The sequence below is a fragment of the Sapajus apella genome, unplaced genomic scaffold (genome assembly GCF_009761245.1).
Source record: "Sapajus apella isolate SASKATOON/1434 unplaced genomic scaffold, GSC_monkey_1.0 scaffold131, whole genome shotgun sequence".
Classification (NCBI taxonomy): domain Eukaryota; kingdom Metazoa; phylum Chordata; class Mammalia; order Primates; family Cebidae; genus Sapajus; species Sapajus apella.
In genome coordinates this window covers 2,279,791-2,294,773 of record NW_022437071.1, presented here as the reverse complement: position 1 = coordinate 2,294,773, position 14,983 = coordinate 2,279,791, and the positions used below count along the sequence as shown (strand labels likewise).

At 45.9% G+C, this 14,983-nt stretch overlaps 1 protein-coding gene across 1 annotated transcript; it reads right to left on the bottom strand.

Annotated features, from left to right (window-relative positions):
• Positions 1–5,921: 5,921 nt before the first annotated feature.
• On the bottom strand, positions 5,922–13,993 carry LOC116539717 (putative neuroblastoma breakpoint family member 5). Its single transcript, XM_032262872.1, has 7 exons — positions 13,685–13,993; positions 12,162–12,264; positions 10,752–10,966; positions 9,644–9,710; positions 8,580–8,791; positions 7,232–7,283; positions 5,922–6,724 (listed from the first exon to the last, which is right to left on the bottom strand). The coding sequence occupies exons 1-7, from the start codon at positions 13,860–13,862 to the stop codon at positions 6,253–6,255; spliced, it is 1,299 nt and encodes a 432-aa protein (XP_032118763.1). The 5' UTR covers positions 13,863–13,993; the 3' UTR covers positions 5,922–6,252.
• Between the last annotated feature and the right edge of the window lie 990 nt (positions 13,994–14,983).

The following is a 14,983-nucleotide window of genomic DNA, read 5'->3' as shown; positions in this document are numbered from 1 at the left end:
CCACAGTCGATCCCTTGATCCAGCTGTAGTCCCAAAGAAATGGGCAACTGGGTACTTGATTCCAGCTGTGTCTGTGAAGCCTGCACCTCTGAGAGGTAGTAGCTCCAGTCTCCACTGCAAGTCCCTTGGGGACAGGTCTCCTGGGTGGGGGCTGAAAGGAGAAGGGGCTTCAGTAGGAACAGTCTCAGTTTTCGCATTGTTACTCTCACCCAGAACACCCATCTGCTCTCCCTGCTTCTCACTAAAGTCTTCCAGTGAGCCAGGCCACACAGACAGACATCATGTAAATGCAGGCGATGTCACCTTTCCTGTCTGTGCTTGGGGAAGCTGACATGGGATGGGGTTCCAGGGCTAGGGTGTCCCTGAAGTGAAATAGTTGTGCAAAACTGCCTGCATGTGCAGGTGGCCAGAGAGAGATAATGGCACCATTGAAGGCATGTAGTTAGGAACATAATTTCAGAAAGGAGAGATTCCAGGTCTTAAGAAGAATGTTTGTTGTGCAAATATATCTAGATGAGCTATTGTGGGCAAGGACTTGCTAAAAGTCCTAACCCCTTTCCAGCTTTCATGCCCACAGCCTGTTCTTATAAGAAGGAGCCAGGTGACAGAGGAGTCACTTGGGACAGAGTAGAGGAAGTTTCACCCTCTGGATGTATGTGATCAAAACTGGATCCCTGTGCCAGATTGAAAACAGACTCAGTGTAGATGGCCTGCCTGCACTGACAGCCTGTCTCAGCAGCACAAGTTGCAGAAAGAAAACATGTGGAGGCTGCCTGGGAAGACACTGGAGATTTGTGACCTTCAGGTTGGAGTACTCACAGGCTACATCCAGAGCAGAGCATGTGAGCTGATCATCCAATGAGGATAAGGTGCCGCTATAAGGCTGGTGGCAGTAAGACGGGTCACGTTGAACTGAAGGAGTCAAGTAAATTTCATCCAAGGAGTCTTCTGGGACTTCCTGCTCCTTCTCCTGTGGCAGCTCCTGGCTCAGTCTGGAGTAAAGAAGACAAAAGATGAATATTGGACAGGACCAAAACCACTGCGTCCTGCTGGTTCCATAGGGAGGACCACAGGAGAGCCCAGAGGGAGCCAATACAGTGCCTTCATAAACGTCCTTCCCTGTCTCAAGCAGGAGACAGAGCGGCAGGCGCTCAGTGCACTGGGCAGACAATGAGCTGGGGAGGAAGGAGATGGAGGGATCCCTGTGGGAAACTGCCAGGACACAGTGCATTCAGCACTTCTGCATACATGTTGTTGAAACTAGCATCAGAGGCCAATTGACTACGGGCTCTTGAATCTTGACAGAAAGAGTTCCTTTATCCTCAACATCACTTGCCCTCCAAACTGTGAGCATGATATGAGCTATTTTCATTCCCTTTCCTTCTATCAAATACTTGCAAATGTGGTAATGCCAAAGAGGCAGACATGAGGTGAGATCAGGAAATCCCTGAGCTTGGTCAGTTCACCTGGCTCAACTGATTGTGGGTTCCTATGTTTGAGAAGGATTATGAAATTGAAACCCATTTAAGTACCACGATAAAGAAGACAACATTGTTAAAGGGGTAATTTGCAGTTGGATAGATGGATGCCATTGTTCTATTCATCACTTCCCATCCGATTTTCTCCTAGAATCATGGTCTCCAGGTGTCGCTATTGAGCTAATAGCCCACAAATCCACAGTTACCTGGGGGGCACTTGCGCTTCCCCTTCCTCTTCCTCCTGATCCTTTTGATTTCCTGTAAAGAAATTCAGAAGAGCAGGCCACAGTGAGCAAATCACACTTCACACAAGACCAAATCAGTGTCCAGTCATAGCACAGGGAAATCAATATCCTCAGTGTAAGAATGTGATATTCTGACAGGAAGGTTCTAATGTGCTCTAGATCAAGTCTTGTCAGAAGTAGATGAGCCTGCTTTCCAGACCCATGAGACAGAATCTCCCTCATCTAACATACATCTTAATAACGTATCCTCTGACGTCCTCTGTGCAAACAAACAAAACTATTCCCCCATGATCTTCAAACATGGCCCCAACTACCCTTCAGAAGTATTGGTGCAATACTGATTTATCTCACCATATATCCTGGTTGATCAATTGTTAGAGAATCTTATGTTTCTCCTCGTATCAAGGTGACTGCCTAGCTAAGACAAGCTGACTCCAAGGAGACTAAGACAGTCTGAGAAGAATGAAAGCAGGGAAACAACATCGTTAAACATGTAGGCAAGACTGTCTTCGACAGTGGCCTTGGACAAGCACAGAAATCCCATGGACATTGTGCAGGGGCACAAATTACATCATTGCAGGTGACAAGAGACATAGGAGCCCAGGTAAGCTGCCTAACAAATACCTCCGGTACACCTCATGTACACAGGTGGCTATGAATTTGTCCCACCTGCCTTTGGTCCAGTAACCTGATATTGGGGCCAGGGAGAAGTGGAAAGCTCTCTGACCCACTGACATCTGTATTAAATATTCCATTCTAGAGTTCCCTCCCTCCCTCCCTAATGTCAGCTCAAATGGGTCCATGAGGTGAGAACACCGAGTCCCTGGCAACTCCATCGACCTTGGCACAGGATGCTCATCAGGAGCTGAAGACAAACCTGATTCCAGGGTGATAGGGAACTCCCACCTGAGACACGGGTTCTAATTTCGTTTTCTAAGTGGGGCTCTTTATGCTAAGTTTTGACACTTCTCATTCAGAGGAACAAGAGACAATTAAGGGTTGACTTAGTTGCGTTGCTCCAAAGCCGACTCAAGAGGAAAACCTATGTGTAAATGATGCATTAAGGCAATGCTCCCTGCAGAAAGAGACAATGGAGTTGGGGATGCTGGGAGGAAAGGTAAATTTCACAGCAGAGTGTGCATTTCCAGTCAAAGAACCCTGTGTTCAGCAGCTTCAGCTGTGCATATGGATGAGGACAAGGAGGTCTGGCTCTTCTGTGACTGTGAGAGGGACTCTCAAGACAGCAGAATAAGGAGTAGAGCAGAGTTCAGAGTGCAATGAGGAGATGGGACAGAAAAGACCTCACAGGGTGTGAGCCCATGGGACACAGAGGTAAGACCAGACAGAGGTTACAGCAGCTGCTGGAGAGAACAAATGGAGGAGAAAAAGCAGTGGGAGAATGAGCCGTCACCACAGACAGAAATAAGAAGTGAGTGCAGCTAAGAGTCATAGATGTGATTACCTCTGCACCCTAAGCGTGAAGGGTAGGGAACCCACTTGCTGGCCCGGAGTTTTCTTTTAATCATCTTGGTTTTCCAAACACTTGAGGCATGAATGTGGCCAATGACTTGACGCCATTGTGTGTTGTCCACGGAGCCTTCGAGTGCATCATCTTCCAGCTGCAGAGGGTTCTTCACTGCAACAGGGGGCTCTAAAACCAGCTCTGAAAACAAAACGACAGCCAATGGCCTCCACTAGCATCCATGATCTTACTGTGACTTTCTCTTCCACCCAAAGGACATCAAATCAGGAATGTGGCCTTGGACAAGAAAGTCCAAAGTGTGAGGGGAAGCCAATAGAGTGATTTTAATATTTTCTTTTTGTTGATCTTTCTTCCATTACTCAGTAAGGACAAGTTTGTCAGGAGGCCAAGGCACTCCTGATTCACAAAAATATTCAAGAAACACAGGATTAAGAAACACAAATAGCTTCCAGGTAGATAAGGCAAAAGCAAGGAAACCCCCTGCATGTAGTCTGTGCTCTGGGGAGGGAAGAGATTATAAAAGTGAAAGTTAAATGAGAGCTGAGTGCAAACAGGAGATGGGGATGGAAGGGCCTGGGAGGGTGGCAGCCCATGGGACACAGAGGTGAGACCAGACAGAGGTTACAGCAGCTGATGAGAAAAGAACTGGGTAAGACTAAACCTGGAGAATTTACAAAAGTTTTTTTTTGTAATTTACAAAAGAATTTACAAAAGTTGCATCATTACAAGGTCTATTGCATATACATACACACCCTATGCAGCATACACACCAAATATACATAATGTATGTGACAAATGACATCAATTTATATATCTGTACCTAATCTAAAGAAAATGTATTTTTCAGGAATTTGGCAGATATAGAATGTGACATTATAATCACTATTCTGGTTTATTGAAATTGGAAAAAAAATTAGAAGCATGAGAACAATGAGGAAGAAGAGGTGTGGGAGAAACAAATGACCTATTAGACAGCAGGAGAAATCACCAGCTGAAGGAAAACATGAATGAGACAAAAGCATTCACTCTGTCCTCTCACCTGGAGCCTGTTCAGGCTCTGGACTCCAGGGAACGTGAATAAGAGAGAGTGTGTGTGAACCAGTGGGGGCAGTCTTGGCTGGGGTGTGAGAATCCATAGAGAAGCAAAGGATTTTTTCTTCCCGTGGGAATAAATCAGTTTAAATAAGTTATCATGGCACTGTAAGGGACTGCCTATCTCCCGACAACCGCTGAGTACCATCCATGTGTCCTCTCTAGGGACCCAGATGGTGCTTGTTATCTCACATGACCTTCTCTCCTCCTGAGAACACGGGTCCCCTCATTCTTCACCTGAGGATATCTCCTGACAGATGAGCGGCAGGCAGCCCCAGGGGCTCTAGGAGGTGATATTGAGTGGGATGGAGAGTGAGAATGAACACGACCCAGGGTTTTAAGGAAATCTGAACCCAAGTGGATCCCTGTGAGATGGAAACTGAGGACATGGCTGTGGACATGAGTGGAGATGATGAACTAAATGGATTTTCATAAAAGAGACTGATGTGAATACTTGCTGTGTGAAAGTTGCTCTTTGTTTTCAAAAAGAGTCAAAAAAAAAAAAAAAAGGAGAAAAAGGAGCTAGACATGTCATGAGACTGACTTGTGGGCCCAGGATTAACACTGTTACTGAATGTGCCTCATAGGTTGTCACTGAAAGTGCCTGATAGTGGAGATTTGGCTTCATGAGGGATGGGGAAGAAGAGGAAGAAAACTAGCAGAGAAGTATGTGTAAGAAAGGAAGGGAAGATTGGTCTCTAGAAAATGGAGAGCGTCACAATTGCTCTACCTCACAGAAGGCATAGTCTATGAAGTCACTTTCTAAATGTAAATTTGGCAGAAAGAAAAGTGGATTAGACAACAGCTATTTATAGGTATATTGAGCAATTGTTACTGAATCAGGGCCTTTGGAAATTATAATAATACGCTCAACAATGATTACAGGTAGATGCTATTTCTTAGGTAGCTCTGATGAGAAAACAGAGATTTACATTCCCAAAAGGCAAATTCTTAGGTCAAAGTGAACAACCAGAAAGATGCAAACCCAGGACCTGAGAGCAGATTTTGTCCTAAGCTCCAGGCTCTCGCTCACCTCACTGGGTTGGAATATTCTGGATTTCAACTTGACCCTGAGTGAGCATGGGGAGGCCCCATTCTCTCCTCCATCCATAGCACCATGACCACCAAGACCTGGATTAGATCTTCCTATTCCCCTTTCCTTCCCTACCTTGAAAGGGACATTGGTTCCCAGAATCAGCATTGGCTGTGAAGCTGCAGGTGGTGGAGGAAAGGCCCCACCTGGCTAAGCCATTCCCACAGTCGATCCCTTGATCCAGCTCTAGTCCCAGACAATTGGGCACCAGGGTCCTTGGCTCCGGCTGTGTCTGTGAAGCCTGCACCTCTGACAGGTAGTAGCTCAAATCTCCAATGCAAGTCCCTTTGTGACAGGTCTCCTGGGTGGAAGCTGAAAGGAGAAGAGGCTTCAGTAGAAACAATCTCAGTTTTCCCATTGTTAAATGCACCCAAAACACCCATCTTTGCTGTTTCTCCTACTCACTAAAGTAATCGAGGGACCTAGGCCACACAGAGAGACATCATGTAAATATAGGTGATGTCACCTTTCCTGTGTGTGCCTGGGGACACTGACACGGGCTGGGGTTCCAGGGCTAGGGTGTCCCTGAAGTGAAATACTTGTACAAAACTGCTTGCATGTGTGGGTGGCCAGAGAAGAGATAATGGCACTGTTCCAGGCATGTAGTTAACAACATAATTTCAGAAAGGAGAGATTCCAGGTCTTAAGAAGAAGGTTTGTTGTGCAAATATATCTAGATGAGCTACTGCGGGCAAGAGCTTGCTAAAAGTCCTAACCCCTTTCCAGCAATCATGCCCACAGCCTGCTCTTGTAAGAAGGAGCCAGGTGACAGAGGAGTCACTTGGGACAGGAGTAGAGGAAGTTTCACCCTCTGGATGTATGTGATCAAAACTGGATCCCAGAGGCAGATTGAAAACAGACTCAGTTTTCAGTCTGTTTTGAAAGCTGTCTCAGCAGCACAAGTTGCAGAAAGAAAACACGTGGAGGCTGCCTGGGAAGACACTGGAGCTTTGTGGCCTTCAGGTTGGAGTACTCACAGGCTACATCCAGAGCAGAGCATGTGAGCTGATCATCCAATGAGGACAAGGTGCCGCTATAAGGCTGGTGGCAGTCAGACAGGTCATGGTGAGCTGAAGGAGTCAAGTAAATTTCATCCAAGGAGTCCTCTGGGACTTCCTGCTCCTTTATCCCTGGCAGCTCCTGGCTCAGCCTGGAGTAAAGACGACCGAGAATAAACACTGGACAGGACCAAAACCAGTGCACCCCGCCGGTTCCATAGGGAGGACCACAGGAGAGGCCAGAGGAAGCCATTACAGTGCCCTCATAACCATCCTTCCCTGTCTCAAGCAGGAGACAGAGTGGCAGGTGATCAGTGGACTGGGAAGACAATGAGCTGGGGAGGAAGGAGATGGAGGGATCCCTGTGGGAAACTGCCAGGACACAGTGCATTCAGCGCTTCTGCATACATGTTGTTGAAACAAGCATCAGAGGCCAATTGACTATGGGTTATGGAATTTTCACAGAAAGAGTTCCTTTATCCTCAACATCACTTGTCCTCAAAACTGTGAGCATGACATGAGCTATTTTCATTCCCTTTCCTTCTATCAAATACTTGCAAACATGCTAATGCCATAGAGGTAGACAGCAGGAGATATCAGGAAATCCCTGAGTTCGGTCAGTTCCCCTGCTCAACTGATTGTGGGTTCCTATGCTTGAGAGGGATTAAGAAATTGAAACCTATTTAAGTACCACAATAAAGAAGACAATATTGTTAAAGGGGTAATTTGCAGTTGGATGAATGGATGTGACTGTTCTATTCATCACTTCCCAACCGATTTTCTCCTGGGTCCCTGGTCTCAGGTGTCACTATTGAGCTAACAGTCCACAAATCCACAGTTACCTGGGGGGCACTGGCGCTTTCTCTTCCTCTTCCTTAAGATCCTTTTGATTTCCTGTAAAGAAATTCAGAAAAGCAGGTCACAGTAAGTAAATCACAGTTCACACAAGACCAAATCAGTGTCCAGTCATAGCACAGAGACGTCAATATCTTCAGTGTAAGAATGTGATATTCTGACAGGAAGGTTCTAATGCGCTCTAGATCAAGTCTTGTCAGAAGTAGATGAGCCTGCTTTCCAGACCCATGAGACAGAATCTCCCTCATCTGATAGATCTTAATCACATATCCTCTGACCTAAGTCTGTGCAAACAAAGAAAACTTTTCCTCCATGATCTTCAGAAATGGCCCTAACTATTGTTCAGAAGTGTTGCTGCAATACTGATTTATCTCACTATATAATCTGGACGATGAATTCTTAGAGAAATTTGTATTTCTCCTGGTATCAGGGTGACTGCCTAGCTAAGACGAGCTGACTCAAAGTAGACCCAGACTGAGGCTGGGAAGAATGACACCAGGGAAACAACATCTTTAAATATGTAGGCAAGGCTGTCTTCGATAGTGGCCTTGGCCAAGCATAGAATCTCCATGGACATTGTGTAGGGACACAAACTACATCATTAGAGGTGACAAGAGACATAGGAACTGAGCTAGGCGGCCTCACAGATACCTCCGGTACAGCTCACGTACACAGGTGGCGACGAATTTGTCCCACCTGCCTGTGGTCCAGTAACCTGATACTGGGGCCAGGGAGAAGTGGAAACCTTCTGTCCCACTGACATCTGTATTAAATATTCCATCCTAGAACTCCCTCCTTCCTTCTCTCCTTCCCTCCCTTCTTTTCTCCTTCACTTCCTTCCTTCCCCCGCCTCCTGACCACCTTTCTTCCTTTCTTCCTTCCTTCCTTCCTTCCTTCCTTCCTTCCTTCCTTCCTTCCTTCCTTCCTTCCTTCCTTCTTTCATTTGTGAGGCAGCGTCTCTCTCTGTCACCCAGGGTGCAGTGCAGTGATGCAGTCATGACTCACTGCAGCCTCAACTTCCTGTGCACTGATGGTTCTCCTACCTCAGGCTCTGGAGTAGTTGGGACTACAGGTGTGAACCACCTTGCCGGGTAATTTTTTGTATTCATTATAAAGCTGGATTTCACCACATTTCCCAAGCTCATCTTGAACTCTTGAACTCAAGTAATCCACCCACCTGGGCCTCCCAAAGTGCTGAAATTACAGATGTGAGCCACTGCCCCCAACTTCACCCTAGTTTCCTATTCAAATCAATGGGTTTGTATACAGCCTGCCCTCAGAGTTGATCTTCTTAGCCTAGACAGAGGTACGAGGGATAAAGAATGTAGAGGCTACCTGGGAGAATGTTTGGAGCTTCCTCCTCTTCATCCTGAGAGAATTCACTGTCTACAACCAGAGCAGGGTCGACTTTGTCTCCCTCAAATGTGACTTTGGTGCTCCTGTGAGGCTGGTTGCAGTCAGAAGCGCCGTGGCTGTTTGAACGAGGGACAGCACATTCCTCCAGTGAGTCCTGAGGGACTTCCTTTTCCTCAGCCCTCTGTACCTCCCTGATGCACCAGGTAGGATAGAGATGACAAAGAGTAAACCAAGAGGGATTCGACCCCAGGAGTTCCCAGCTGGTTTTGATGGGAGGCATAAGGTAGTGGCCCCAGAAAGCAAAGGGGAGGTTCCATTTAAGAGGGAACAGGCAATCCTCCTCTATCTGCAAAAGAGCATGGCTGCCTTGGGAACCAGAGAGGAAGAGAGCAGCTGGTGTTCAGTGCACTGGACAGACAGGAGCTGAGGAAGGCAGAGGCTCAGCTGCTTCTGTATGGTACAGTCTTCACAGCACTCACAAGAACCAAAGACAGCTGCCACACCGTGTGTCTAAGCTGGGTTGTATTTAACATGCTGTGGCCAAGGGAATACAGGTGTCTGAGCCTTGGTAGACTCTGGAGATGGCGTGCCTGGTAGATTTTTTTTTTAATTTTCACATTGTGATGTGAAATGTAAAGTTTTCCTGGGCACTTTTCTTGGTGTTTATCTTTGGTAGGCGCTCCCTAATTCCTCTGCTTCTTGTCTCTTGTTATTTATCTTCCCTAACAAGAGTCTAAGGACAACAAGAGTCAAGGAAAGTGGCTATCCATCTCATCCTGGCTTCACTACAGGGGAGGACAGGCCTCCCCTGTGTGTGCAGGAAGTCCCTAGGGCTAGTGAGTTCATCAAGGGTCATGCTTACAGGTGCCATGAAGACAATGGACACGCATGTTAACATGGCTATTTTCTTGTTGGCGAGTGCATGAAATCAGTGCACTCTGCAGCTCTCTGTACCCTCATCTGGAATCTGTGACTACCTTCACCTACCTCGTGTTCTTTCATATTTTACCACCCATTACCCACTCCTGATTATTCAGTGTTACCTGGGGGCAGGTGTTTCCTGTCCTTTCTCGACCTCCTCATCTGTAACATCTTCATCTTCATCACTTTCTGCAAATACAGAAGCATCTATTCAGATATTTCCCACCTCAGTCACTGGAAACGCAGTCAGCCCTATGTGCACTGAGACATGAACATCCATGTATGGATCTGCATTGTGCTGAAAACTCTCCGGTTTGCCTCTAAAAAATGCCCTGGCATGATCTCCTAATCCATGAGGGAATGTGTTTCTGAACTGGAGGGCCACTATCAAGATGTGGCCAAATATTGAAAAGACTTCTTGCTCCCCACATTACTGGAGGCTTGTCCAGCCTCTCTCTAAGCTTCAGCAGCTATCTTCTCAATCCTGCCACTGTTCAGATACCCAGGCACAGGCTCTGTGTCCTGTCACAGCTTGCATTACAACCTGTGTCTTTCTCTTAGGACAGGACAAACAAACTTGTCCCACAATACTCCATACATCGGGGACTTCATGGGCGCTCCAAATGACTTCCACTGTGCTATCCAGGGACACTCTCTCCATGGGGAGTTCCAGTCTAGATCACTTCCTACCACCAAATGCCCCCACATCAAGTGCCTTCTCCAACACCACACAGCAAGTGGCTTTATCTCATTGTGAAATATTATAGTCATAAGTGTTCCCACATTTGAATGCAAGAGACAGTTTGTCTGCCTTTACAGATTTAGAGACAGGAACTCAGGAAGTATAAATTAATCAGTTCCTCACAGTTGCTAAAGACATTGCTGAAGATAGAGCCTGGGAACATGCATTCTTAGTCCAGGGCTCTTTTTAATCTAACAAGCTGCCTCCTGTCACAGTCTCCTTCCTGTCCTTTAAAACTGGACAGATGCTTCATCTTGCCCCAAAGACCATATTCCAGCAAGAAATGAGGGGACATTTGCAATCATGTGACCTACAGCCCCATGGGTTTCCCATCTCTGTTTTTGCCCAGGAAGTCCTGGTCATGTCATGACTACAAATTTTTAGTGGAAAGAAACACTACCCATAAAATTGCCATTGTGGAGGTGTGGAGGTCTGGGGACATTCATAAGCCTGGGGCTGTGTGTCATCAGCGCCTGTGTCCACCTTACCTAGGCTGAGCTTGTTGACAAGACGCTGTGCCAGCCTGTGCCCCTCAGCCAGCTGCTCTCGGAGGTCCTGACCCTGGGACTTGTCAGGGTCACCAGGAGTGAGGAGGGCCTTTAAATGCTGATTCAGTGAGCAGGAGGCATCTCTCCCTTCCCATAACTTCTCCCGTAACTGGGTCAGCTCTTTTGCCTGAGAGTGAATCAGGGCTTTATATTGCCTACGGTGAGATAGCAGAGAACGTTTAATAACAGAAAGGGATGAGTGATCAGTTCTAATACTGCAACGGAGGTTTATGTGAGAATGTCCTCAAGGAGCCCTCCAAGCAGAAGGTCACAACATGTTTGGGGAAATGCCTGTGTCCATATATGTATATATATTTTGTATAATATATAATATATACAGGCATTAAATATACATATATACAAACATATATATGTATGTTTGACAGGGCATGGTGGCTCATGCCTGTAATCCTAGCACTTTGGGAGGCTAAGGCGGGCACATGACCTGAGGTCAGGAGTTCAAACCCAGCCTTACCAACATGGTGAAACCCTGTCTCTACTAAAAATACAAATATTAGCCAGGCATGATGGTGCATGCCTGTAGTCCCAGCTACTTGGGAGGCTGAGACAGGAGAATTGCTTGAAATCTGGAAGCAGAAGTTGCAGTTAGCTGAGATTGTGTGACTACACTCCAGCCTGGGTGACAGAAATGAGACTCCATTAAAATATGCATATATATATTGTATACAAATATATTGTATTTATATATACAAAGGCTTCCTCTGTATCAGAGAGAGCTCCTGTAAGATCATTTGTGATTTTCCATTCATTTATTTCTTCTGTAAACAAAAGTCATTGTCTTCTCAAGTCAGTTTCAAGGGGATGTCCTTTTACCTCCTCACTTTGGCCATGGACATTTCTATGTGAAAATTCACATAGTGCATCTTGCAGTGACTGGAAACAGAGCTGTGACCAGGTGTAGATGAATTGGAAAGATGAAAGAAGAAAAGAATGGCAGGTCAAGAAGACAATATTGATTGAACGAATGAGTTGCTGCAGTCAGTCAGGAGGTGACTCTGACTAAGAGTAAATGGGCGGAGATCACACACCATTTTGAGTGTATTAAATGCTGCTGGGTGGTTCATTTTCTTTGAATGAATTTTGGATATGTAAATTTCAACTCAACAATTAGTTGTTTTAAGAAGAGAAACCAAAACTCAAGAAACAACTGCAACCCATAACTTGCTAAGATTACTGTTCTGTTTTATGAGTGTTTGTGTGTAATGTGCCTGCCATGTAAATGCCTGCCCTTGCCCTGGCCCAGCTTAGCTCCTGCTTCTCCCAGCTGAACTGCTGCACTTCAGAGATCACATCCCGGCCCACCTGCCTGTCCCCACGGCGTCTGCTCACCTGAGCTCCTCAGCTTGCCTGAGCTTCTCTGCCAGCTTCTCCTCTGTGAACTGCACTTCATCCCTCAGCACAGAGTCTATGATGTCTTTGTCCTCTTCACTCCCTGAGAAGAGACAGTCATGCCTGCCTCAGTGGAAGGCTGGACATGCTGGTGTGGTCACTGCCTGCAGGGCAGGTGGCAGTGTCTATCCCAAGGACAAAAGCATCCCCAGTACCAGATTGTAGTGAGGGAGTTTTTTCATTTTTTATTATCAACTTCCCCCAACTTGCTGGCATCTGACACTCTCCAACTTAGAGATGGGGAAAAAGAAACTCATTGACACATCAAGTAACTTGACAGGATGATTCACCTGGGATGAGGAAGAGTCAGAATTCTTAGCCCCTGAGGTCTGGCTCTGAATCCTGGGACACTTTTCCAAGCCTTGCAGCCTCTCCTGTCAAACACTCTACTGGGGCATGAAGTAGTGATATCCTGTGTAGTAGGAAAGGCCCTTGGGACTATGGGACTCCTGGATTCCCTGGTACTGGGAATTTCAAGCACATATATGTCAAAGATTGAAAAAATCTATCTGAATATAATTGCATGAAATAGGAGGCATAAGACCCTGAGGTCATCATAGAAATATGACCAAATACTAATAAAGTTTGAATTAAGTTAGAAGCAGTAGAAGGAAGAACTAATAGATAGTGCTTACTCTGTGCCAAGAATTGTTCTGGGAGATTTAGAAGAAACAAGTCATGTAATTCATTGCAGCAATTTACAGAGGTAGGTATTATTATAGTACCCAATGAACAGATGAGGAAACTGAGGCACAGAGAAGATAGGCCACTTGGATGAAGCCCAGGAGACTGGCCCAGGCTCCCTGCTCTGCACACGGCACTGCCACCTCCACAATGTCTTACGTGCCGTCTTTCTTCCTCTTTAGAAAAAGAGCCTGTGCCCCAGGAAACAGGACTTCCCTCTCCCCAGGGTACTCCCTGCTCTTCATGCTGTTACTTAGGGATGCCACCGTTACAATTGGAAGCAGCCTCCTCTTTAAGCTCCTTAGAGCAGGTACTCTGTACTGTTACCACGTTTCGCCCGGAGTTCCCTGAAGAGAGGTTTGCCTATTGGGCCTCAAAGAAGCTTAAACGGAATGGCCATTCCTTAGTTCCAGGTCTTTAGACCAACAGAGTAGATGTTATTTGTCTGCAGGATCTTCAAGGGTACAGAGAGCGTTCTCGTAAACATGATTGAGCATCTTGCTGAGAAAAACAAGTGGTTCTGTGCCTGTGTCAGAGGTCAGTAGGCAGGATTTTAACTCTAGTCCCACCGCACATCGGACTGCTAACGTGGAACAGTTGCTAAGTACGTTGTGCCTCTGTTTTCCATCCTTAACACAATCAAGTTAAAATACCCATTTCTGTTTTCCTAGAACTAAGGAAAGGATGAAATTAATTTTGATGAAGTGGCTGTTCAGTGTCTCAGACAGAAGACAGGTGCTGATTCATCACTTTTGTGATGGTGAATCTATAAAGCTTACCATATTTCTTTAGTTGCTTGGCCAGAGAGTAGGCAGTAGCCTGACTTATAAGAAATTTCTCCTTGAGGTCTTCAAACTGCTGTTGGCTCTCTGCCAGCTGGGAGCGCAATTCCTGGTTGATTTCTAGGATTTTCATCTCTGCCCTGTCATGGGACAAATGTGTGGCAGTTACCACCATGCTGATGTTTGTGCCAGGAGAGTTCAAACAGGGACTGGGGAGAAGAAACCCAAGCACATGATGGATCAATAACTAGTGAAATCAACTAGGCTTAGTCAGGACTGAGGGATGACCACACCTGGTATTGTAACTTACGGTTGTGAAGAACTTAATCAACACCCCACAGCACTTTAGAACCCTAACAGCAAAAACAGCGTTTAGGATGCCTGAGCTCAGAGCCGAAGGCACTGCCTGTAGCTCTGCCTCTGACAAGACTGAGGGAGGTCAGAGTCAGCGTGCCAGGTAACCGTCTGCAGTTGCAATAACAGAATTCGAAGGTGGGGGTGTCATGGAATCTCAGGAGCCCTGCATTCCAACTGCCCAGGCTGTGCTGAAACCCAAGGCCCCCTGGTCTCACGTGAGAGTCAGTGATGGGGACAGTTTCCTCAGCAGTCTCTCAGTATTTGTGCCCCTTGTGACAGTGCTGCAGACTCACCTCTTTCTCCATACATCTAAGCATATTCCTTGTTGTTCATCTTGTGTGTATAAAATCATCAAGGTAGAGATAGTTTCCCAAGAAGTTACATTTACCAAGCCACTATTTACCAAGAATTTAACAAACGCCAGATGCTTTATTTATATTGTTGGTATTTCTTACAATGCTGTACAATTTTCATTTCCATTAAAAACCCCAAGAAGTCTGAGTCAAGGATCTGAACCCAAATCCATCAGATACCAAAGCTTATACTCTTAAAACGTGCATGTAACACAGTCAAAAAAAAATTTTTACTCTGTTTATGTATAAGGCATATGTATGCATACAGTATATATGCAATGCTTCTGTCACATTAAAATTTCATGATGAGGGAGTATTTAGAAAAGAATTTCTGAAAAGATTCCTTAAGGCAATAATGAAAAAAGGTTGAGCAATACCATCTTAGTGGAACCTGGAGTTCTGAACGTATCTTACTGGTGCAGCACTTTTACTGGTGTGGTTCTGTCATCAAAAACTCACCTTGAGCCTGCATGCGAGTTCTCACCAAAGCCAAAGGGTAGCTGGCTAGCTGACCTCAGGTGCTGGATAAGGCACCACATCCCAGCAACACCATGACTCCGGGGTTTACAGAGTCTTTTGCAAAATT

Excerpts from the sequence above, each read along its gene's own strand:
- LOC116539717 (XM_032262872.1), bottom strand. The coding sequence starts at position 13,862 with ATGGTGGTAACTGCCACACATTTGTCCCATGACAGGGCAGAGATGAAA. Across the intron at positions 9,711-10,751 it reads TGTCAACAAGCTCAGCCTAG|AAAGTGATGAAGATGAAGAT; the intron begins GTAAGGTGGACA and ends CTGTATTTGCAG. Across the intron at positions 7,284-8,579 it reads AGCTCCAAACATTCTCCCAG|GAAATCAAAAGGATCTTAAG; the intron begins GTAGCCTCTACA and ends ATTTCTTTACAG.